Here is a 19,339-nt window from a genome sequence, read left to right on the forward strand (position 1 = left end):
GCCACCCACAAGTAAAGTGTATGCATCCATGAAAGTTGCTTTATGTAAAGGTGTCTGCCAAATGACATGTATTATTAATTTCCAGTTTGTGTCTGGTTTTCTCTCCATCTGTCTTTCTATTCTACAACGGTGTGATACTTCAGGCTACCAGTCAATCTCCGCCTGAAAATGAACTGAAGACAAATTAAAAAGTAGTCTAAAATGTGGACACAAGAGAGCACAGCCTAAATCTGGGACAAAAACAAATAGTATTGTCTGACAGAGGTTGAACTACATATTTATATAATTTGGTAGTAATATATTGATGTCTGGATCTGAGAAATATTAGCTTCACATAATACTTTGTCATTATTGATGTGCAATTACTGGGTTGTGATTGTTGTTATATGAAAATTTTCCAAACAAATAGTTACCTCTTACTCTCATACAGTCCTTGAAACAGTGTTTGACTTGTCCAATTTGTTTAGAAGCGGATATCTATGCTTTGAAGCCACACTTAGCATTCATCCTTGTTGTGTCCTGACACTTTGAAATGCAACATCTGCCTTTTCAGTCCCCTGCCATACAATTAGCAGGAAAACATCAATAGGTTGGCTTCCAAGCATTTTGCATACGAACAACAAAGCATTTCTTTTGAGTTTATGCGGTATGTTAGTTCACCTATCTACAACCCTGCTTCCCAAAAAGTTGGGATGCTGCATAAAATGTAAATAAAAACAGAATGCAATAATGTGCAAATCATTAAAACTCTACATTCAATAGAAACTAGTACAAAGACAGCATATCAAATGTTGAAACTGAAACATCTTGTTGTTTTCTGAAAAATATATGCCCACTTTGAATTTGTTTCCAGCAACATGTTTCAAAAAAGTTGAGACAGAGGCAACAAAAGACTGTAAAAGTTGTGTAGTGCAAAAAAACTAAACCTGGTGGAATATCACAACAAATTAGATCAATTGGCAACAGGTCAGTAACATGACTGGGTATCTAAAGACCATTCCAGAGAGGATGGGCCAGTCAGAAGTGAGGAGGGGGAGGGGATCACCACTCTGAATAACTGCGGGTGCAAGTAGTGCAAATATTAAAGAATAACATTTCTCAACGTAAAAGAGCCAATAAGAGACCACTAAGAGACCAATAAGAGACCACTGAACCTTTTTCTTTCCTTTCCAGAAAAGTCAATAAGGAAGGTTTTGAGTGAGGAACAAAAGGGTTAAAATTAAGAGACCACTACAGCTTCTGTTCCTCACTAAAAACATTCCTTTTCAACTTTTTTGGAAAGGAAAGAAAAAGGTGAATTTTTTTCCGGAGCTGTATACTGGTTTTGGAGCAACATATACTGGTTTTGCCATCCAGACAACATCTTTTTCAGGGAAGGCATTGCTTATTTCAGCAAGACAATGCCAAAATACATTCTGTACATATTACAAAAGCATGGCTTTGTAGTAAAAGAGTCCATGTGCTAAACTGGCCTGCCTGCAGCCCAGACCTGTCACCCATTTAAAATATTTGGCAAATGAAAAATATAACAAAGGAGACCCCAAACTCTTCAGCAGCTGAAATCCTATGTCAAGCAATAATGGAAATATTTCACTTTCAAATCCACAGCAATTGGTCTCCTCAATTCCCAGAAGCTTAGAGAGTATTGTTAAAAGAAGAGGTGATGCAACACAGTAATAAACATGCCCCTCTCCCAATGTTTTTGAAACGTGTTGCTGGCATCAAATTCAAAATGGGCATGTATTTTTCCAAAAACAGTCACATTTCTCAGTTTCAATACTGGATATGATGTCTTTGTACTATTTTAAATTAAATATAGGGATAAATTATTTGCACATCATCGCATTCTGTTTTTATTAGCATTTTACACAGCATCCTGAATTATGGAAACAGGATTGTATTTGATTTAACAATTTCCCTTCTCACCTAAACACCATACTAATACTGTGTTTGACCCCCTCTCGCCTTCAGAACTGCCTTAATTCTACGTGGCATTGATTCAACAAGGTGCTGAAAGCATTCTTTAGAAATGTTGGCCCATATTGATAGGATAGCACCTTGCAGTTGATGGAGATTTGTGGGATGCACATCCAGGGCACGAAGCTCCCGTTCCACCACATCCCAAAGATGCTCTATTGGGTTGAGATCTGGTGACTGTGGGGGCCATTTCAGGACAGTGAACTCATTGTCATGTTCAAGAAACCAATTTGAAATGATTCGAGCTTTGTGACATGGTGCATTATCCTGCTGGAAGTAGCCATCAGAGGATGGGTAAATGGTGGTCATAAAGGGATGGACATGGTCAGAAACAATGCTCAGGTAGGCTGTGGCATTGAAACGATGCCCAATTGGCACTAAGGGGCCTAAAGTGTGCCAAGAAAACATCTCCCACACCATTACACCACCACCAACAGCCTGCACAGTGGTAACAAGGCATGATGGATCCATGTTCTCATTCTGTTCTCAAATTCTGACTCTACCATCTGAATGTCTCAACAGAAATTGAGACTCATCAGACCAGGCAAGAATCTTCCAGTCTTCAACTGTCCAATTTTGGTGAGCTGGTGCAAATTGTAGCCTCTTTTTCCTATTTGTAGTGGAGATGAGTGGTACCCGGTGGGGTCTTCTGCTGTTGTAGCCCATCCGCCTCAAGGTTGTGCGTGTTGTGGCTTCACAAATGCTTTGCTGCATACCTCGGTTGTAACGAGTGGTTATTTCAGTCAAAGTTGCTCTTCTATCAGCTTGAATCAGTCGGCCCATTCTCCTCTGACCTCTAGCATCAACAAGGCATTTTCGCTCACTGGACTGCCGCATACTGGATGTTTTTCCCTTTTCACACCATTCTTTGTAAACCCTAGAAATGGTTGTGCGTGAAATTCCCAGTAACTGAGCAGACTGTGAAATACTCAGACCGGCCTGTCTGGCCAACAACCATGCCACGCTCAAAATTGCTTAAATCACCTTTCTTTCCCATTCTGACATTCAGTTTTGAGTTCAGGAGATTGACTTGACCAGGACCACACCCCTAAATGCATTGAAGCAACTCCCATGTGATTGGTTGATTAGATAATTGCATTAATGAGAAATTGAACAGGTGTTCCTAATAATCCTTTAGGTGAGTGTATGTCTTTGTTGATAAAGCAGGCTTCTACCGAGCCAAACCTTGACAGTGTTGGTGTAATATCATTGGCCAATGAGCAACTGTCCATGTACCTGGACAACGTGGGGGAAACATATGTGCTTAGCCATATCTGAAGTTGGGGTGGTAGGACGTAAGACACTTCTTACAATGCTGTGGCTGCACACCTCATTGAGTTCCTCAATGAAATTATGTGTGAAAATGTTAGGTCTCCTTAAAAAGACTGACACTATTTCTGCCATGTTTGTAAAATGCCCCAAATTCAATACATGATTCAGCATAACGTTTGTTTGATAAACAAGGAATTGTTACAGGCCAATTTCATAATCAGGAGGGCGTTTGCCAGTTTGTGCTCCTGAGAAACTTTCCTATTCTGTCTGAGAGATTCAGTTCATAGTTCAGGTGTTGCACCTGAACTTTGATTGGTCGTCTACTGTAGAGCCACTGCCCTGGCATTTCTTGTGCCCAGGCATTCAGGAATATAAGGAGGTCCAATAAACACTAAGGTCTATTGAAATAGAGCTCCAACATGAGAGCTACTCATTTATATGGCATCCAGGACCAGCGTATTTGTTTGGTGTTAACAGTGTCTTAACATTAATTCTGTTACTTCTGTGTATTCATGCAGTACAATTGTAAGACCACTATGCCTTGCAATCAGTGCAGTACTGTCTTATTCTGATTATGAATTCTGTGAAAATATCTATTATGTTTTTGTGAAGCAATACCTCTAACTTATTAACTGGGTCGAATAATTATACAAGCCAAATATAAAATATGCATATATAATAAGTCCATATTTGCCACACTAAGGAAGTGTTTATATATAAAATCAGGATAAGACTGATAATTGATTTTGAGGAGGTTTCTTATCTAATAGCTATTATTTTAGTATCATAGTACCAATTCATTAACCTAATTTAGTGATATCCACAGCTAAAAGTATACCTCCCTCCCTCCATCTCTCACTTCTTTGAATATAACGTTTACTTCCACCAAGACTTCCACCTTAAAAGGGCAGAAAAATGCTAATTATATATTAAAGTGTATTGGTGAAAGATGTCATTTGAAAGGGGGCACTATTGTCTGTATTTATTGAGTATTTATGCTCATAGAGCTTATTCAGGCTACAACAATTGTCATGAAAACAATTTAACCTGAATAACATTTACATTTTTTAAATATATATTCACCCTAGAATCAAGAAAAGCTTGCTGTGTCAGAGTTTTACCTTCACTCAAAGAGCTTTGACATTTTCACGTTTATACTATAGAAAACTGATTTCTGACAAATATCAGGCGACAAGATTGTCATTCATTTCAATAAAATATCATAGTGTAAAAAGTGTCACAGATTCTGACTAAAAAGTCACAGATTCTCACTTAGTAGTAAGCAAAGCATACTTCTGTGTACAGCGCCACTAGCCTGGGACAAGAATACAAAAGGCATTTGTTTACTCAGTTTTAATTATATCACAGAAGAATAGGCTATAAAAATGGAGTGGAACTTCACATTGGAGAAATTTAAATATTGTATATAGAGTGGAGGCCAGTGAAATCACACATTTTATTTGGTCAAAGTGTCTTCTTAAAATTTAATTCAGTTAAGCTGCACATCACGTTTCACTATTTAATATTCCATCAGAATTCTGATGAATGATTTCGCCCAACATATAAAACTCACTGGCCCTCTTTGTGTCAGAGATTTTACAATAGAATACAGAAAAAAAAACGTGGAGAATGCATAGAGGGACTTAACCTCTATATTCTTCACTATTCAATAGAATCACTACATGGTGTTGTCTCTCAGTCACTAATCGCCACGTCCTGGATAAATATTTTCTCAAAATGCATTCCGTTGATTCAACTGATTTCCCTGGTTTCAGCGCTCTACAGTTTGGTGAGAAGGTGATTGGATGTGTAGGTGTAAGATGCGGGGTCATTGTAATGGAAGCCCATTTAAGGCCACACCAGGGGTGTGAAATGAGCTTTATGACACAGACACAGTAAAAGCAGGACAACAAAAGCTCTGGTGAGTGACAGGCTTTAAAGATGGTACAGATGGTCAAAGCAGCTGGGAAAATTACAGACTGATCTGGTTTAGAATGGTAATTCCGGTTGGTCAGTTATGGCATGATGAGGTTCTGACAAGTCCCCAGGAACAGATGGATTTAACACTAAAGGTCCACCGAGGTCCGGTAAAATATACTTATATTGTCAATATCCAAACCTTCACAAACAGAAACTGCAACAAATTAGCGGAGCCAGTTCAGCCAGGAAATGAGAGTGGTAACTGGTCAGCAACGCATCAGCTGGTGCAGGATCGCTCCTGTCACCATGTCAGATTGTATACCTGTATATTTAAGGATCAGGTTACTCACTCGGTTTGATGGTGATCTTTGTACAGGCATGCGGGTGCACGCCCACCCACCACCCCTGTCTTCACCTGTTCGATTCTGTCTTCCTTGTGGGGGGGATCGGTACTGCATACCTTGCTCACTGCCATGGGAATTTCATTAATAATATCAAGGTTATGTTATTGTTGGTAGTGTCGTATACACGATCATGTGATGGCAGTGAGTTACCCTAGAGGAGCAGAACCTAATGCCAAGACCTGCATGTACAGGGCTTTCCATAAGTTCTCCAATAAATGGTTAAACTAATACATGGTATTTACGGTCTGAACTGGCCATGAAGTTCAGGATATTCACAGCCTCCCAGTCTCTATTTTCTGGATGGTTTTCAACAAGAAACTCCCTTTCCAAAACCATATCCCTTCATACTCATTCAGTCACTCAATTCACTCACTATGTAAATCAAGTGCTCACACTGGAGGTGCCAAAAGAGGGAGCGTCAACATCTGAGCAATGGTCTCACTCTCATTACTGCCAGGGAGAGAGGTATTGCAGGATGTTCGGTGATATCCTGTGTTAACTCCTCGGTCTCCACCCGTGCCTGTTCTAATGATCCTTGGGATGTCTTACTGTCTGTGCTTCAAGAACCCATGGAGGGCTGGAGAGCACGGAGGGATCCACTTGGGTCCAGGTGTATTTAAAGGTCCCACAGCGCAGAGCAGTTGCACAGAGCAGCAGTCCACAACTAAGGTCAGGGGACACTGGGCATGACCACAGGAGCATTTTACACTTCACAGTTCAAAGTGAGAGGAGAGAGAGAGAGAGAGAGTCATTAGCACTTCAAAGATACTGGGATCAGTTGGAGGGAAAAGTGAGAGTGCAGGAGGTTTGGGGAGAAGGGGGTGGAGTGGGGGGCAGGGAGACAGGAAATGCGTAGCAGGTTAATTAACATCCTCAGCAGCCTGAATGAAACACAGCACTGCCGCCTCAGTATATATCTGGAGGGTTCTCTGCAGTTCTGATTTGCCCAGCTTGTTCTTCATCTTCACCTTTCAATGAAAATCATTGATACGTAAGGAATAAGCAATATAAGCAGAAATATATGGAATCCCAGGAAAGACAAATGTCATTTAAAGGTTATTTGATGAGTAAATTATAAAAAAATATAGTGAAATACAGTTGTGCTCATCAGTTTGCATACCCTGGCAGAAATTGTGAAATTTTGGCATTGATTTTGAAAATATGACTGATCATGCAAAACCATGTCTTATTCAAGGATAGTGATCATAGGAAGCCATTTATTATCACATTGTTGTTTGGCTCTTTTTTAAATCATAATGATAAATCACCAAATGGCCCTGATCAAGAAAGTTTACATACTCTTGAATGTTTGGCATTGTTACAGACACACAAGGTAACACATACAGGTGAAAATGGCAATTCAAGGTGAATTTCCCACACCTGTGGTATTTTAAATTGCAATTAGTGTCTGTGTTTAAATAGCCAATGAGTTTGTTAGCTCTCACGTGGATGCACTGAACAGGCTAGATATTGAGCCATGGGGAGAAGACAAGAACTGTTGAAAGACCTGTGTAACAAGGTAATGGAACTTTATAAAGATGGAAAAGGATATGAAAAGATATCCAAAGCCTTGCAAATGCCAGTCAGTCCTGTTATATCACTTATTAAGAGGTCTCTTGATACCAAGCCAAGGTCAAGTAGGCCGATTTCAGCCAAAACTGCCAGAAGAATTGTTCGGGATACAAAGATGAACCCAGAGGTAACCTCAGGAGAAATACAGGCTGCTCTGAAAAAAGACAGTGTTATTTCGAGGAGCACAATATGATGATAATGAGCTGCATGTTTGAGTTGTCAGAAAGAAGCCTTTACTGCGCCATTGCCACAAAAAAGCCTGGTTACAATATGCCCAATAATACCTTCACAAGCCACATAGCTTCTGGAACAGTGTAATTTGGAGTGACAAGACCAAAATAGAGCTTTACAGTCACAACCAAACACGTTATGTTTGGAGAGGGGTCAACAAGGCCTATAATAAACAGAAAAACATCAAATGTCCTTTTACTGACATTTGTCATTCCAAAGTTGATGTGTTAGATGCAAGAAAAATGGGCAAGCATGAGGATCTGAGCGACTTTGACAAGGGCCAAATAGTGATGGCTTGACGACTGGGTCAGAGCATCTCCAAAACTGCAGCCCTTGTGGGGTGTTCCCAGTATGCAGTGGTCAGTACCTATAAAAAGTGGTCCAAGGAAGGAAAAGCGGTGAACCAGCAACAGGGTCATGGGCTCATTGATGCACGTGGGGAGCGAAGGCTGGCCCGTGTGGTCTGATCCAACAGATACTGTAGCTCAAATTGCTGAAAAAGTTAATACTGGTACCGATAGAAAGGTGTCAGAACACACAGTGCATCACAGTTTGTTGTGTATGGGGCTGCATAGCCACAGACCAGTCAGGATGCCCATGCAGACCTCTGTCCATTGCCGAAATGCACCCTTCCACAAAGCGAAAATGGTTCAGGAATGGTTTGAGGAACACAACGAGTTCAAGGTGTTGACTTGGCCTCCAAATTTCCTAGATCTCAATCCAATTGAGCATCTGTGGGATGTGCTGAACAAACAGGTCTGATCCATGGAGGCCCCACCTCGCAATTTACAGGACTTAAAGGATCTGCTGCTAACGTCTTGGTGCAAGATACCACAGCACACCTTCAGAGGTCTAGTGGAGTCCATGCCTCGACGGGTCAGGGCTGTTTTGGTGGCAAAATGGGAACCTACACAATATTAGGCAGGTCAAAATGTTATGGCTGATTGGTGTATTTTGTATTATAATATATATATTTATATTATAATATACATTTATATTAATATAAAGAACGAACATTTTTAAATAAACGTTGATAATAAAATAATAATAATTATTTAATTTAGTTTTAAATAATTATTTAATTTAGTTTTATCAGAGAAATACAGAGGACAATGTCAGGCCATTCATCCATACAGTAGATCAGAGTTTCTCAATCCTGCTCCTGGATGCCCCCCTGCCCGGCATGTTTTAAATCTCTCCCTCCCCTAACATACCCGATGTAGTTAATGAAGGACTTGATAATGAGCGGATCCTTTGAGTCAGGTGTAAAAGAGCAGGGAGAGATCTAAAACATGCAGGGCAGGGTAGATTAAGCTGGAGCAGTGTCAGGCAGAAAGACAATGATGCAAAACAAGGTTTCATAACAAGTTATGGCAATGAAAATCTTGGTTTTCCAAGATAGTTAAAAGTTAACAGTATTCATCATTTAAAAGTAAAGAAGAAACACAATCAATCAATAATAACACTATACAAAATCATGAATCAATAATAATAACTATACAACTATAAAACCGTAGTGCAATGTAAGAGGGACAGGTGGGCATGATACAATTGGCAGATGAGCATGATATAAAGTGACAGGTGTTCATGGGACTGTGGATGGAAGGGAAGAGGAGTTCCCGAGTTGAGCAGCCTCACAGCATCCCAAGCGAAACTAAATCAGAATGTTTTTAAAATAACAAATAAAAAATGAATGAGATGTAGTAACAGGGTCTGAAACGAGCAGTTCATGCTTAGAAACCAACACATTTGGCTGAGTGAAAACAGTCCTTTCTTAAAGAGTGAGACAAAATCATCCCATTGTAATGTAAACGACTTCAGCAACTATAGGATGCATTTGATTGCAAGTTGGCATGTAAGTGTTACCCAGATAACACACATGACTTACCGATGTCGGCCCGACACGAGATGTTGGCGGAATGCAGTATAGATATCGGCTGCTCATCTGCAATATGTTTATTTTCCCCTTCAGCCGATGTTTGAACGACGTTTCCCTCTTCATAGCTCTACTGCCGACATTTAATAAATCCACTGCCGACATTTAATAAATCTACTGCCAACATTAAATACAATTTCTGCTGATGTAAAGTGAAGAGACAAGATAAAGACTAAGGTATGAACTTTATTTACACAATGTACAATTTAACAAACATAGAAAAAACAAAAGAAGCCTAAACAAAAGCAGACGGGTTATAAGAGGGTGTGCACACTTATGCATCCAGGTTATTGTGAGTGTTTTATTTTTCCCCCTCAAAGATTTCAGTTTGTTTTTCAATTGAATTGTTGTTATAGGTAACATTAAAGGTGGGAAAAGTTTATTTGTTTCATTCATGCCAGAACCTGGCATTTTAAGGGATGTGTAAGACTTTTTTTATCCACTGTACCTGAAATTATTGTTACCATCTCTTAAAAGTAATGCTCTGGGTTTTCATAAGAAGTATACGCTTTACTTCAGTAGGCAGGGGAGACAAAAGTCTTGATAATGAGGGACAGAGTGGTACAGAAAGTAGAATGCCAACAAGGTACATGGAAGAGGGGAGAGTAGACCACAGTGGAACAGAGGATAAAAGAGAGGAAAGAAGAGGTGGAGATAACAGAAGAGGAAGTGAGGAAGGAAAGAGATGGAAGGGAGGGAAGAGAGGGAAGAGAGAATAAATGGAGGACAGCCCCGCTCAACAACATTCCCCCCACAGCAAGATACATGTCCAGAGGAAACACTGAAGTATGGGCAGCATCCACATTTCCAATGATGAGTTGGTTTTGTCCACCAATGTTTAACTTCTGTAGAAATAAGCAAGTGTTGAACTTACACACAACAGCATCCTTCAGTGGCATTGACCGGATGACAGTCTTCTGCCCCGTCCCGCACCAGTTCAGTTGGGTTGCCAAATCCGGTGTGAAGACCTTCTCGAACACACACCACATGGTTTGCTTAACATTCTGTCCCCAGTTGAGGACAACTTTGAGGTCTGAAATGCAAACAAAGCATTAAAACTGCACATTTTTACTGCTAGGGGTTGAATCAGTTTTTTTTTTAAGTAGGTGCAAAGTCTTTAAAAGTATTTAAACAGTACTACAGGACTGTTGTTTTGTGTTATACTCATTCAACCTACTTCCAAGAGTGTTACTTTCTTCCATTTGACTTGAAGTGGTAGGTTGGTCCTCCACTCTTGGCCTCCAACTCACTGTTGAGACACAAATAGAAGATATGAAAATAGTGGTCAAGCTGTGTCACGGTCCAGGTGCCATGTTCTGGTTTCCAAGCAGCCCTGGATCGTGGCATGTGTGTGTTCACTGTGCCACCTGTGTTCTGGTAGGTTAATCACCATGTCTATTTAAGTTAATTCCTTTCAGATGCTGGTCTGGTCTGGCCTGTAATCTGGTCTGGCCTGTGGTCTGGTCTGGCCTGGAACTTGGATGTGGATGGCTAGTGACTTAAAGAACAAACATCAAAATGAGTATGATGTTACTTCATATCTGACCCTGTTGACTCTTCTGTGCCACTTGCCACTACTAATGCCATTCTGGTGGTTTGTGTTTGCTCTCAACCAATGGAGGAGTGGCTTTAAGAGGAGCCTCCTTGCCTTACTTTTTTTAGTGGAGAGGTATGGTTGAGATATGTTGGAAGGATAATGATCTTCCTCCTCCTGAGGCTGTTGAGGAGGAGGATGACCGGAGTCATTTTTATTTATATATGAAAGCAGAACAAATTAGTTGAAAAGGCTTGTTTACCAGATAATTTTACTAGAGTAAATGTCTATTTGGATATATTTTACACTCTTGATACTGTCCTACATCAGGCTAAAGTAATAAAAAAAAGTAATAATTTCCTGCTTGATATGTTGGCATTCTTGTTGGCATTCTTGCTCCTAGTCAGTGTTGAGGTCTGATGTCACACATGACGTCTCCCACCACTCTGCAGTCTTGTGAAAATATTCTGTAACAGATGATAAGGAAATTAAGGTAATAAAAATTTTTTTTTTCACTCAGGAACACAAAGGCATTTGATATGACTTGTTTGTTTTGGTAGAGTGGTGGTGGGGGGGGGGGGGGGGCTGTTGCTGGTAATAGTAGAATTGTTTTCTATGCCAGTAAGAAATATTTTTTGTTTCCTGATTTTGTTTATACCTAGAGCAGGACCAGATTTCATACATCACTCGTTCCACTCCAATAAACACAGAAACACCCCTCACACGCCTATCTGTGGTTTATGGCGTATCTGTCAGGAATGTGTAGGGAAAGTAGCGTGCGACAGCTAAGATTTTCACCTGTTAACACCTGTATCTCCAACGCAAATCTGTCCAAAAATATCATTAATCTGGATAAAACAGGAAAAGTCTATCTACTGTAGACTCTACCGAAACCACGCGTATCAGGTCAAGCCATCTCAAACTGTTAACTAAGCAGTCACCATACTGCATCCAAAACTCAGTTTATCTCTAGGTGGACGCATATACTTCATTATGTACAGTATATAGGCCCACTCAACATATTTCCCATTATCTCTTACCATCTTGTCAACTTTGCAAAGCTGTTTCTGTTCCTATATGTTGTCTACCACTAGCATCACACACAGTACAATTCTGGGTATGTGTAAATGTACTTGGAAAATAGAAGATAGAAGAAGCCAACCAGATCTACCTAATATAAGCTATTGATTATAATATACTGTCTATTGTCCATTAAAGCTTCCCTGTAGTCTTTACATTTTCTAATAATCACTTTTTGTCTAATACTTCACTGTGCGTTTATATTATACAAAGTATTTGTCTAAATGCATTTTCCTTACTAACGTATTTTGGCCATTGGAACTCCCAGTCTGATGTGTGTGAAACTAAATAGTATTTCACTCAAATGCAGCAAAAAGAGACATTGAATAATACATTAGCCCATAAAATACACAATGGTCATAGGCTCCTCAGTAACACAGCGAACTACTAAGAAAATACCATTAAAATTAATTAATCAAAGTGCTAGAATAGAGATAATAAAATAAAAAAACGAAAGTTAATATTACGTGACAAAATCATTAGTTTGAAGCTGAATACAAAAGAGAAACATTCTATAGGCTGTAGGGTGGAAAGGGATTGTTATGCGATGTTATGCAAATGTCACTTGACACCTCTTTGAAGACGCAAAATGGTCACCGCGTGCAAACTGTTGTGTCTGCATTTGCAATAAGATTAGATAATGGCCTTCACTTGAACCCGTGGGAGGGAGATCTTTAAAGCCTTCAGTTTGCTTGACTGTTTGACAGTATTGGATCGCTTTGATGCTGGGTTATAATTCAGAATTACGAAGGAAACCAAAAGAAAACATCAACCCCATCAGCCCCATGCTTTACTCACTTCCAAATATTTTTTATTAACTTGAATAGGAGACCAGTAGGCCTATCTTAGGTCAGTGTGGTTATTTGACTGTTAGAGAAATCTGAGTAAGAGTTACAGCCCTAAAACGTACTGTGAAAGTCTGTAGTTCATACGAGGAGATAGAGGCAAAATGAATAGTGCCTAAATGATTTACGTAAACCGTACATCATTAATGTTCTCCCCTTTTTTAATAACACACGCATTCACACGTACGCACACACACGTAAAGCGCGCGCGCGCACAGACACAGACACACACACACGCTTCTTTCCAAACATCATTGGATCTTACTTTCTCTGTACTTGTGAAAGGGATCCCGCAGAGGACATCTCTCCATAACAAGATTCTGCCAAGAATGTGTCGATTGGTTCTCTGCGCACTTCAAAGGATATGCAGTAATCGCGTTCGAGACAGTGAAGACCAGGGTTGCTGAAAGTTTATCATCTAAAATCAGAGCGAGAGGAAGCTTGATATCGCTGGCGCTTTAATTTTGGAATATATATATATTTTTATTCATCTATTTACCAGAAAAGGAGATATATTTTGTTTTGTCTGCACTTGCGCTGTCTTCAGTCAAAAAAAAACTACGGCCGCAGATGCGCCCTGTGCGGAACAACAGAAAGTCATGGCCTCTTTGCCGGTGACCGAACACTTTCTACACCCTCTTTTACAGGTGAATGAGACAAATTTGTTTTAAATGTGGTATGAGAGATATTTGATTGTAAGAATTGCTTTTGAGTTAATGTTGAGTGCTGTCAAGTGTTTTATTGATATTTACTCTACTAGTATATTTCTAGGAATTATTTTAATTTGTTGCAAAGTGTAGCTTAACTTTTAAAATTGTTCATACTTAATATAGGTTTGCTTGTTGAAATCTAAGAACAACTTTCGAAATAGTTTATACTAATTACAGAAGTAGCCAAACTTCCAATCTGAGTAAAAATATTTCAAACAATAGGCCTGTATTGCTGGATATTTCTTTAACATTCTAACGTAACTGCTGGCCTAAGTGAAAGAGGTTCTTTGATAGACACATCTCATGCAGGCGCTTAATCGCTACCCCCAACAGAAGTTTGACAACTGCTACGAAAAAGTGACTGAATTGATTATCAAACAAAGTGCTGCTTTTCATGTTACGTTAAGATGCTTTCCACACCTCTTGGTTAGCCTACAGATATCTGAACAAAAAACTTTTACCATTCAAACCATACATTGATTCTCCATAATTGTTAAGCAACTATGAAAAATCATTACAACAATGTACCTCTTTGCAATCAAATTAAACAAAATGTTAGTGGTCATAACATCTGAAATCAGAACATAAACACGTCATCTTAATCTTTCCAATTATACAGTAGATGACCATACAACATTTCTCCTAATTTCCAATCCCCCTTTTAAAAGATGTATTTCTCTTTTCCCCATATAATACACCACCCACATCAACACTTCTGTTAACACTTCCCGTCTTCCGTATTTCCTTTTCTTTTCCATTCAATGATTTCCCCTCCTCCCACCCATCCAGTCCCACCAACATAACAGAAAAAAAAACAGAAGACAGCATCACCTCTCTACACATTCATTGTCAGTATTTAGGCCAATCTATCTAATCTCCAAACTTTCACCCATTTACATATCAGCTCCCTTTTACCAAAATGTTATTATGTAACTGGCTCCTTTTGCAATACATCCCTTCATTCTATGGTGGTCTCTCATGAGGGTCTTGAACCATCCTATCTGTATCAAATGTGCCAATAATTCTGTTTCTAAGTGGTATAGTCTGGACTGTTCAATGCCCCGAATGCTGACCATACTTTTTATTACAGGTATTCCACATAGCTTAAATAAAAATTTGTGAATGGACCTGTCAACAGTGGTTTTAAATACCAGAACATAGACCTGATGTCATTGAATTGGTACATCAAAAAATATGTTCCCAAATAACTTGAATTTTATACGGCATAACTGTCATACCTTTGGGCATTAGGTATATTTTATGCTTTATATTAGCGCTGTAATTACTTTATAGGGCAATTTGGCTTATTTGTTGAGGGAAAGGTTAGAGAAAAACGTACTTGTGCAAAGTGCAAAACGTTTCTTGATGCAAAGCACAACTTCAGAAATTCTTCATTGTTATTATTATTATTACAATTTAACCTATAGGACCGTATTTTTAACTCAATCATTTGTTAACTCAATACACATGATATGGCTTATGATTTAGTTCTCACTCTAATCTACTATACTAGCCCTCTATGAACCCACCTATCACTATAACTCCAACCTACAAACCACCCCAAAAATAGGTTGCTATACGTAATACATAGCCTTTGAAAACCATTGTACTGCTATCGCACTTATTACAGTTACCACTGCCTAGTGGGATCGACTAATAGTCTTATTTCATAACTATAAACAATTAAAAACTAACATGCACCAACTGAATTCTGTAAATGACCTCTTAGGTTATAGGCATTATTAAAAATCTAAAACGCTACTTAAACCAAAACTTTAAAATGGGCGCAAAAACTATGTCTTAAATCTGTTTGAAATATGCATACAAGTTATTTTGGTTTAAAGGGGATGTATTGGATTTGTCATTGCTCTTGGGGTGTTGACTGAAACCGGTACTGATGCTTGAAAAACACATTTTGATACCACTTATACTTTCACATTAAAACCATGTGTCTTCCATTTTTTCTGCTAGAAACGTCATTCACACTTTAAAGCCACTGCTCTTGTTTAAGCAGCAAACACCATAGGCAGGCTTAACACATAAAAACTGTATTACTACCATTACCACTAGTTTCATTAAGACTACTTTTATTTGTATTTGAACACATTTTCTATCATTTACATTATTTATGTTGCTTTGTGTACTTTCTTGACTTACATTTAAATGCATTTGACCAGATCGTCCTTGAAAATGATAATTGGCTCCTAATTGGTTCTTGACTTACCTGGTTAAATTATGGTTACATAATAATAATAATAATAACCTGTAATCATTAACACTACTATTTTAAAAATAAACATACTTCAAGACTTTCAAGCATACCACATTTACTTCTTTAAATTGCATTTTGTAGCATGATATATATATATTCTCTGAGACTTTTGCAATTACAAATCTATCTTTTAAGCCTCCCATTTTATGCTGGATGTGTAATGTGTTGTTTATATGTGCAATTATATTTACAAGTAGAATCACTTTGATACATCAGATAGTCATTACATTTTTTATTTTAATTTTGTTTCATGACATGCTGAACAAATCCAAATACATGACAGTCCACCATTTTCAGGGACCCTTTTTGGCTCATCTGCTCCACATTTACAACCAGTGGGCAAAAACCTTGGACTGCATCTTTAACAGTATTTCATCTTATTTTACTCATATTTATTTATTGTTTTTATTGTTCATCAGACACATTTTAACCATCAGTAAAATCACTAAAGGTCCAACTTTATTGTATTGACTTTAATATCCTATTTTTGTTACTGGTTTTACACGCGATACTATCCAAATCAAGTGTGTACAGCATGTCTAACATCCATACTCTCTACTTCCCATATAGGACCGCACACCTAGCTCCTCTCCTGAGAACGGGACTCATCACCTCTCCTTCTTCCTGGCTAGAGCCTGTGGCCAGGCCCGGCTGGGGATCAGTGGAGTGGGGCAGGAGTGTCCATGTCCGCCCTATGAGGGGGCCATGAGCTCCATGACTGGGATGCTGTGGGGTGGAGGGCTGGCGCCGAGCTCCAGTCTAGGAGTCCAACCAGTAACAACTCTTACCGTCCCAAAAGTACAGTTTCCTGGACACAGCCAGAGCGGACTAGGCCCTCACCTTCATCCACACCACCTCCATGAGCTGCCTCTCACACCCCCTGCAGAGCCTTCCACCACAGCCGCCTACGCCTTTGAGCTCTCCCCAGCAAAGAGACTCGCTCCCCACGTCCAGAGTGGTTCTCATAACCCGTATTTACAGCACCAGCACAGTAGCATGGGGCAGAACCTTCCGAACCTCCTCCAAAGTTCCACAACAAGACACTCCCATGTAGAGGATGGTCAGCAGTGGTGGAGCCTGCCCCAGCACAGCAGCGGCCCTCATGGCCACCACCAACCTCACGGCCAAAGCCACCATCACACCTTTGCCCTGGGCAGACAGCTGGTGCTTGGGCACCAGCCTCAGATTGCCACCCTCCTCCAGGGCTCCTCCAAGGGCATGCTGGGCTCCACACGACGCTGCAGGCGCTGCAAGTGCCCCAACTGCCAGGCCAACTCAGGTAGCACAACCAACCCAGAGGAACCAGCCCAGCGGCGGCTACACATCTGTCACATCCCAGAGTGTAGCAAGGTGTACAAGAAGACTTCCCACCTGAAGGCCCACCTGCGCTGGCATGCCGGGGAGCGGCCTTTCATCTGCAGCTGGATCTTCTGTGGGAAAAACTTCACACGCTCAGATGAGCTGCAGAGGCACCTACGCACCCATACAGGGGAGAAACGCTTCAGCTGCCAGGCTTGTGGGAAGAGGTTCATGCGGAGCGACCACCTGGCAAAACACACAAAGACCCACCAGGCTAGGAGGAGCCTTGGCAGCCAGGACCCCCAGCAGGAGGTTGCACAGCCACAGGGTGTCGCCAGAGCCCCAGCCAGGAACATCCAAAAGGAGTAGAAAGAAGACCAGGAGATAAAAGCCGGTCTGTGCGATGTGTTTTGTTGACACCATCCCAATTCTGTCTGTTTAAATTCTAGGCCACAAAACCCTCAGAAACACAGTAAAGACAGAGTGGAGACTGAGGGTCAAAACCAGGGATTCTAGCTAACATGAAGGCAATTGCAACAACTGTTGTCCATCCGGGCCGCCAGCAGGTGGCGTGTGATCTTCTATTCAGCTTGTCTAGCTGACTGTGGACAACAGCAAAAAAAGCAGGAAGGCTGAGGTGGCTGAATATCATTTTTACAAGGACACGTTTTACATGGAACCAAACTGGAGACAACTGGTCTCAAGACATCAGTCAATACAAATAGTTAAGGAAATAATGAAGTTTAATATCTGAATTTGTATTTAGTCTGCAATTTAATAGTACCTGCCATGTAAATGTTTTCTATAATAAACACTAGAATATATTTTGCTATTTTTGTATGTATTGGGACATTGGGTTTATTCTTTTTGGGATGTTGGTACATTTTATTGTATACATGTTTGTCAATTTAGGATGATTAATTGCATAATAGACATCAATTGGAATTTGGTTGTCAGAAAGCAGAAATAATAATATGATTTGATGGACATTGATGAGGAATCAGATTATTGTTTAGCCAGTGACTAAACTGGCTTCTGGGTGACAGTGTTTAATAAAGAAAAGTTTTTGTTGAAAATGTACATTCATGATGACATGATGGCACTTGGCACTTCCCTCTATCTTTCTTCCTTTTCCTCTCTCACCTTCTGAGTTTCTGTATGTTTTCTTAAGATAACTTTGGAACAATAGCTACACTTTTAAACTAGCCCTAAAAAAGAAAACATCCTTTATTCCTGTGGAGCTGTGGGGTTTCCATTGAGTAGCCGATTCTGACTTAAAAACCTTGACAGATTCATTTCCAAAATCAACTAAAGTCTAAGGACTACAATGTCAATACTCCTGACACAAAAGCTTCTTTATAAAATTGTAGTGAGGTAAGGAGAATTTGAGGATATACACATTAAAGTTGGACAGGGAATAGATAATTATCACCTTGCTTGGCTTTCTTGTTTCACAAAGTGGTAAAAGTCCCATATTGGAAAAAAGGAAAAATATTAAATATACTGTACAAAGCTATCATTTTTCTTGATTGCTTGAGCACTTTTGTCCAAGCAGTATTCATGTTTAAAATCCAAACAACTTATTCTACTGAGATCTGAATTTTTTTTGTTGAGGGTTGTATTTACTGTTTTGACAAAAAAAATAAGCATTGTCATTTGGCATTGTCATGAGAAATTACTTGCTGATTTGCCAACAAACAATAATACTGTGCTCACTAGGGTTAGGGTTAGTGTAGCCACCTGTTTCCCAGTTTCATTAGAAGTATCTTAACAATAAAAAAAATTAAGATAAGGCAATAAGAAAGAGGTGGCTACTTAAAGATGCATTCAGGAATTTTTGGCCATTGGTTACAAAAGTGGTGCTGTCGAGCCCCGTCATCAAAACCACTCACCCTGAAACTTGGAAATGGTTTACTGAGGAATGATAGTTATTATACTTAAAGATTATACACATATGAACTACATATTACACATTCAGTCCAAAATGGGAGGTTAAAAAAAAGTTTGTTATTCGCAAAAGTCCCAGACTGCATCTCTAAGAAGTGATAGTTCTCAAATGTCTATTCTTTTGATTTGAAATCCATTGGTGTTAGAATGTTAAGTTAAATCATGCATATAGTCATGAAAAGTGTAGCGGTACTGTACTGGAGAAGATTGTTATAGAAGTATGAATATTTATCACAGACACATTCCACCACTCACATAAACACACTATCAACATCAGAGTCAGCTTTTTTTATTTTTTCTCCCAGAAACACAATATAATAATGTACTTATGTTTCACTTC

General features: G+C 39.5%; 1 protein-coding gene and 1 long non-coding RNA gene across 2 annotated transcripts; one reads left to right on the plus strand and one right to left on the minus strand.

Moving 5' to 3' along the window:
• Positions 1-10,254: 10,254 nt before the first annotated feature.
• LOC109616801 lies at positions 10,255-10,996 on the minus strand. The gene is made up of 3 exons (XR_002198061.2): positions 10,703-10,996; positions 10,490-10,561; positions 10,255-10,345 (listed from the first exon to the last, which is right to left on the minus strand). It is a non-coding gene; the product is annotated as an uncharacterized LOC109616801 (long non-coding RNA).
• Positions 10,997-13,784: 2,788 nt separating this feature from the next.
• LOC105017228 (transcription factor Sp5-like) lies at positions 13,785-17,849 on the plus strand. The gene is made up of 2 exons (XM_034287214.1): positions 13,785-13,838; positions 16,324-17,849. Exons 1-2 carry the CDS (start codon positions 13,785-13,787, stop codon positions 17,419-17,421), a joined length of 1,152 nt encoding a protein of 383 aa, XP_034143105.1. The 3' UTR covers positions 17,422-17,849.
• The last annotated feature ends 1,490 nt before the right edge of the window (positions 17,850-19,339 follow it).

The sequence above is a fragment of the Esox lucius genome, chromosome 17 (assembly GCF_011004845.1).
Source record: "Esox lucius isolate fEsoLuc1 chromosome 17, fEsoLuc1.pri, whole genome shotgun sequence".
NCBI classification, from domain to species: domain Eukaryota; kingdom Metazoa; phylum Chordata; class Actinopteri; order Esociformes; family Esocidae; genus Esox; species Esox lucius.

Coding starts and splice junctions, on each gene's coding strand:
- LOC105017228 (XM_034287214.1), top strand. CDS start 13,785: ATGCAGGCGCTTAATCGCTACCCCCAACAGAAGTTTGACAACTGCTAC. Junction 13,839..16,323: donor TTGACAACTGCTACGAAAAA/GTGACTGAATTG, acceptor CTTCCCATATAG/GACCGCACACCTAGCTCCTC.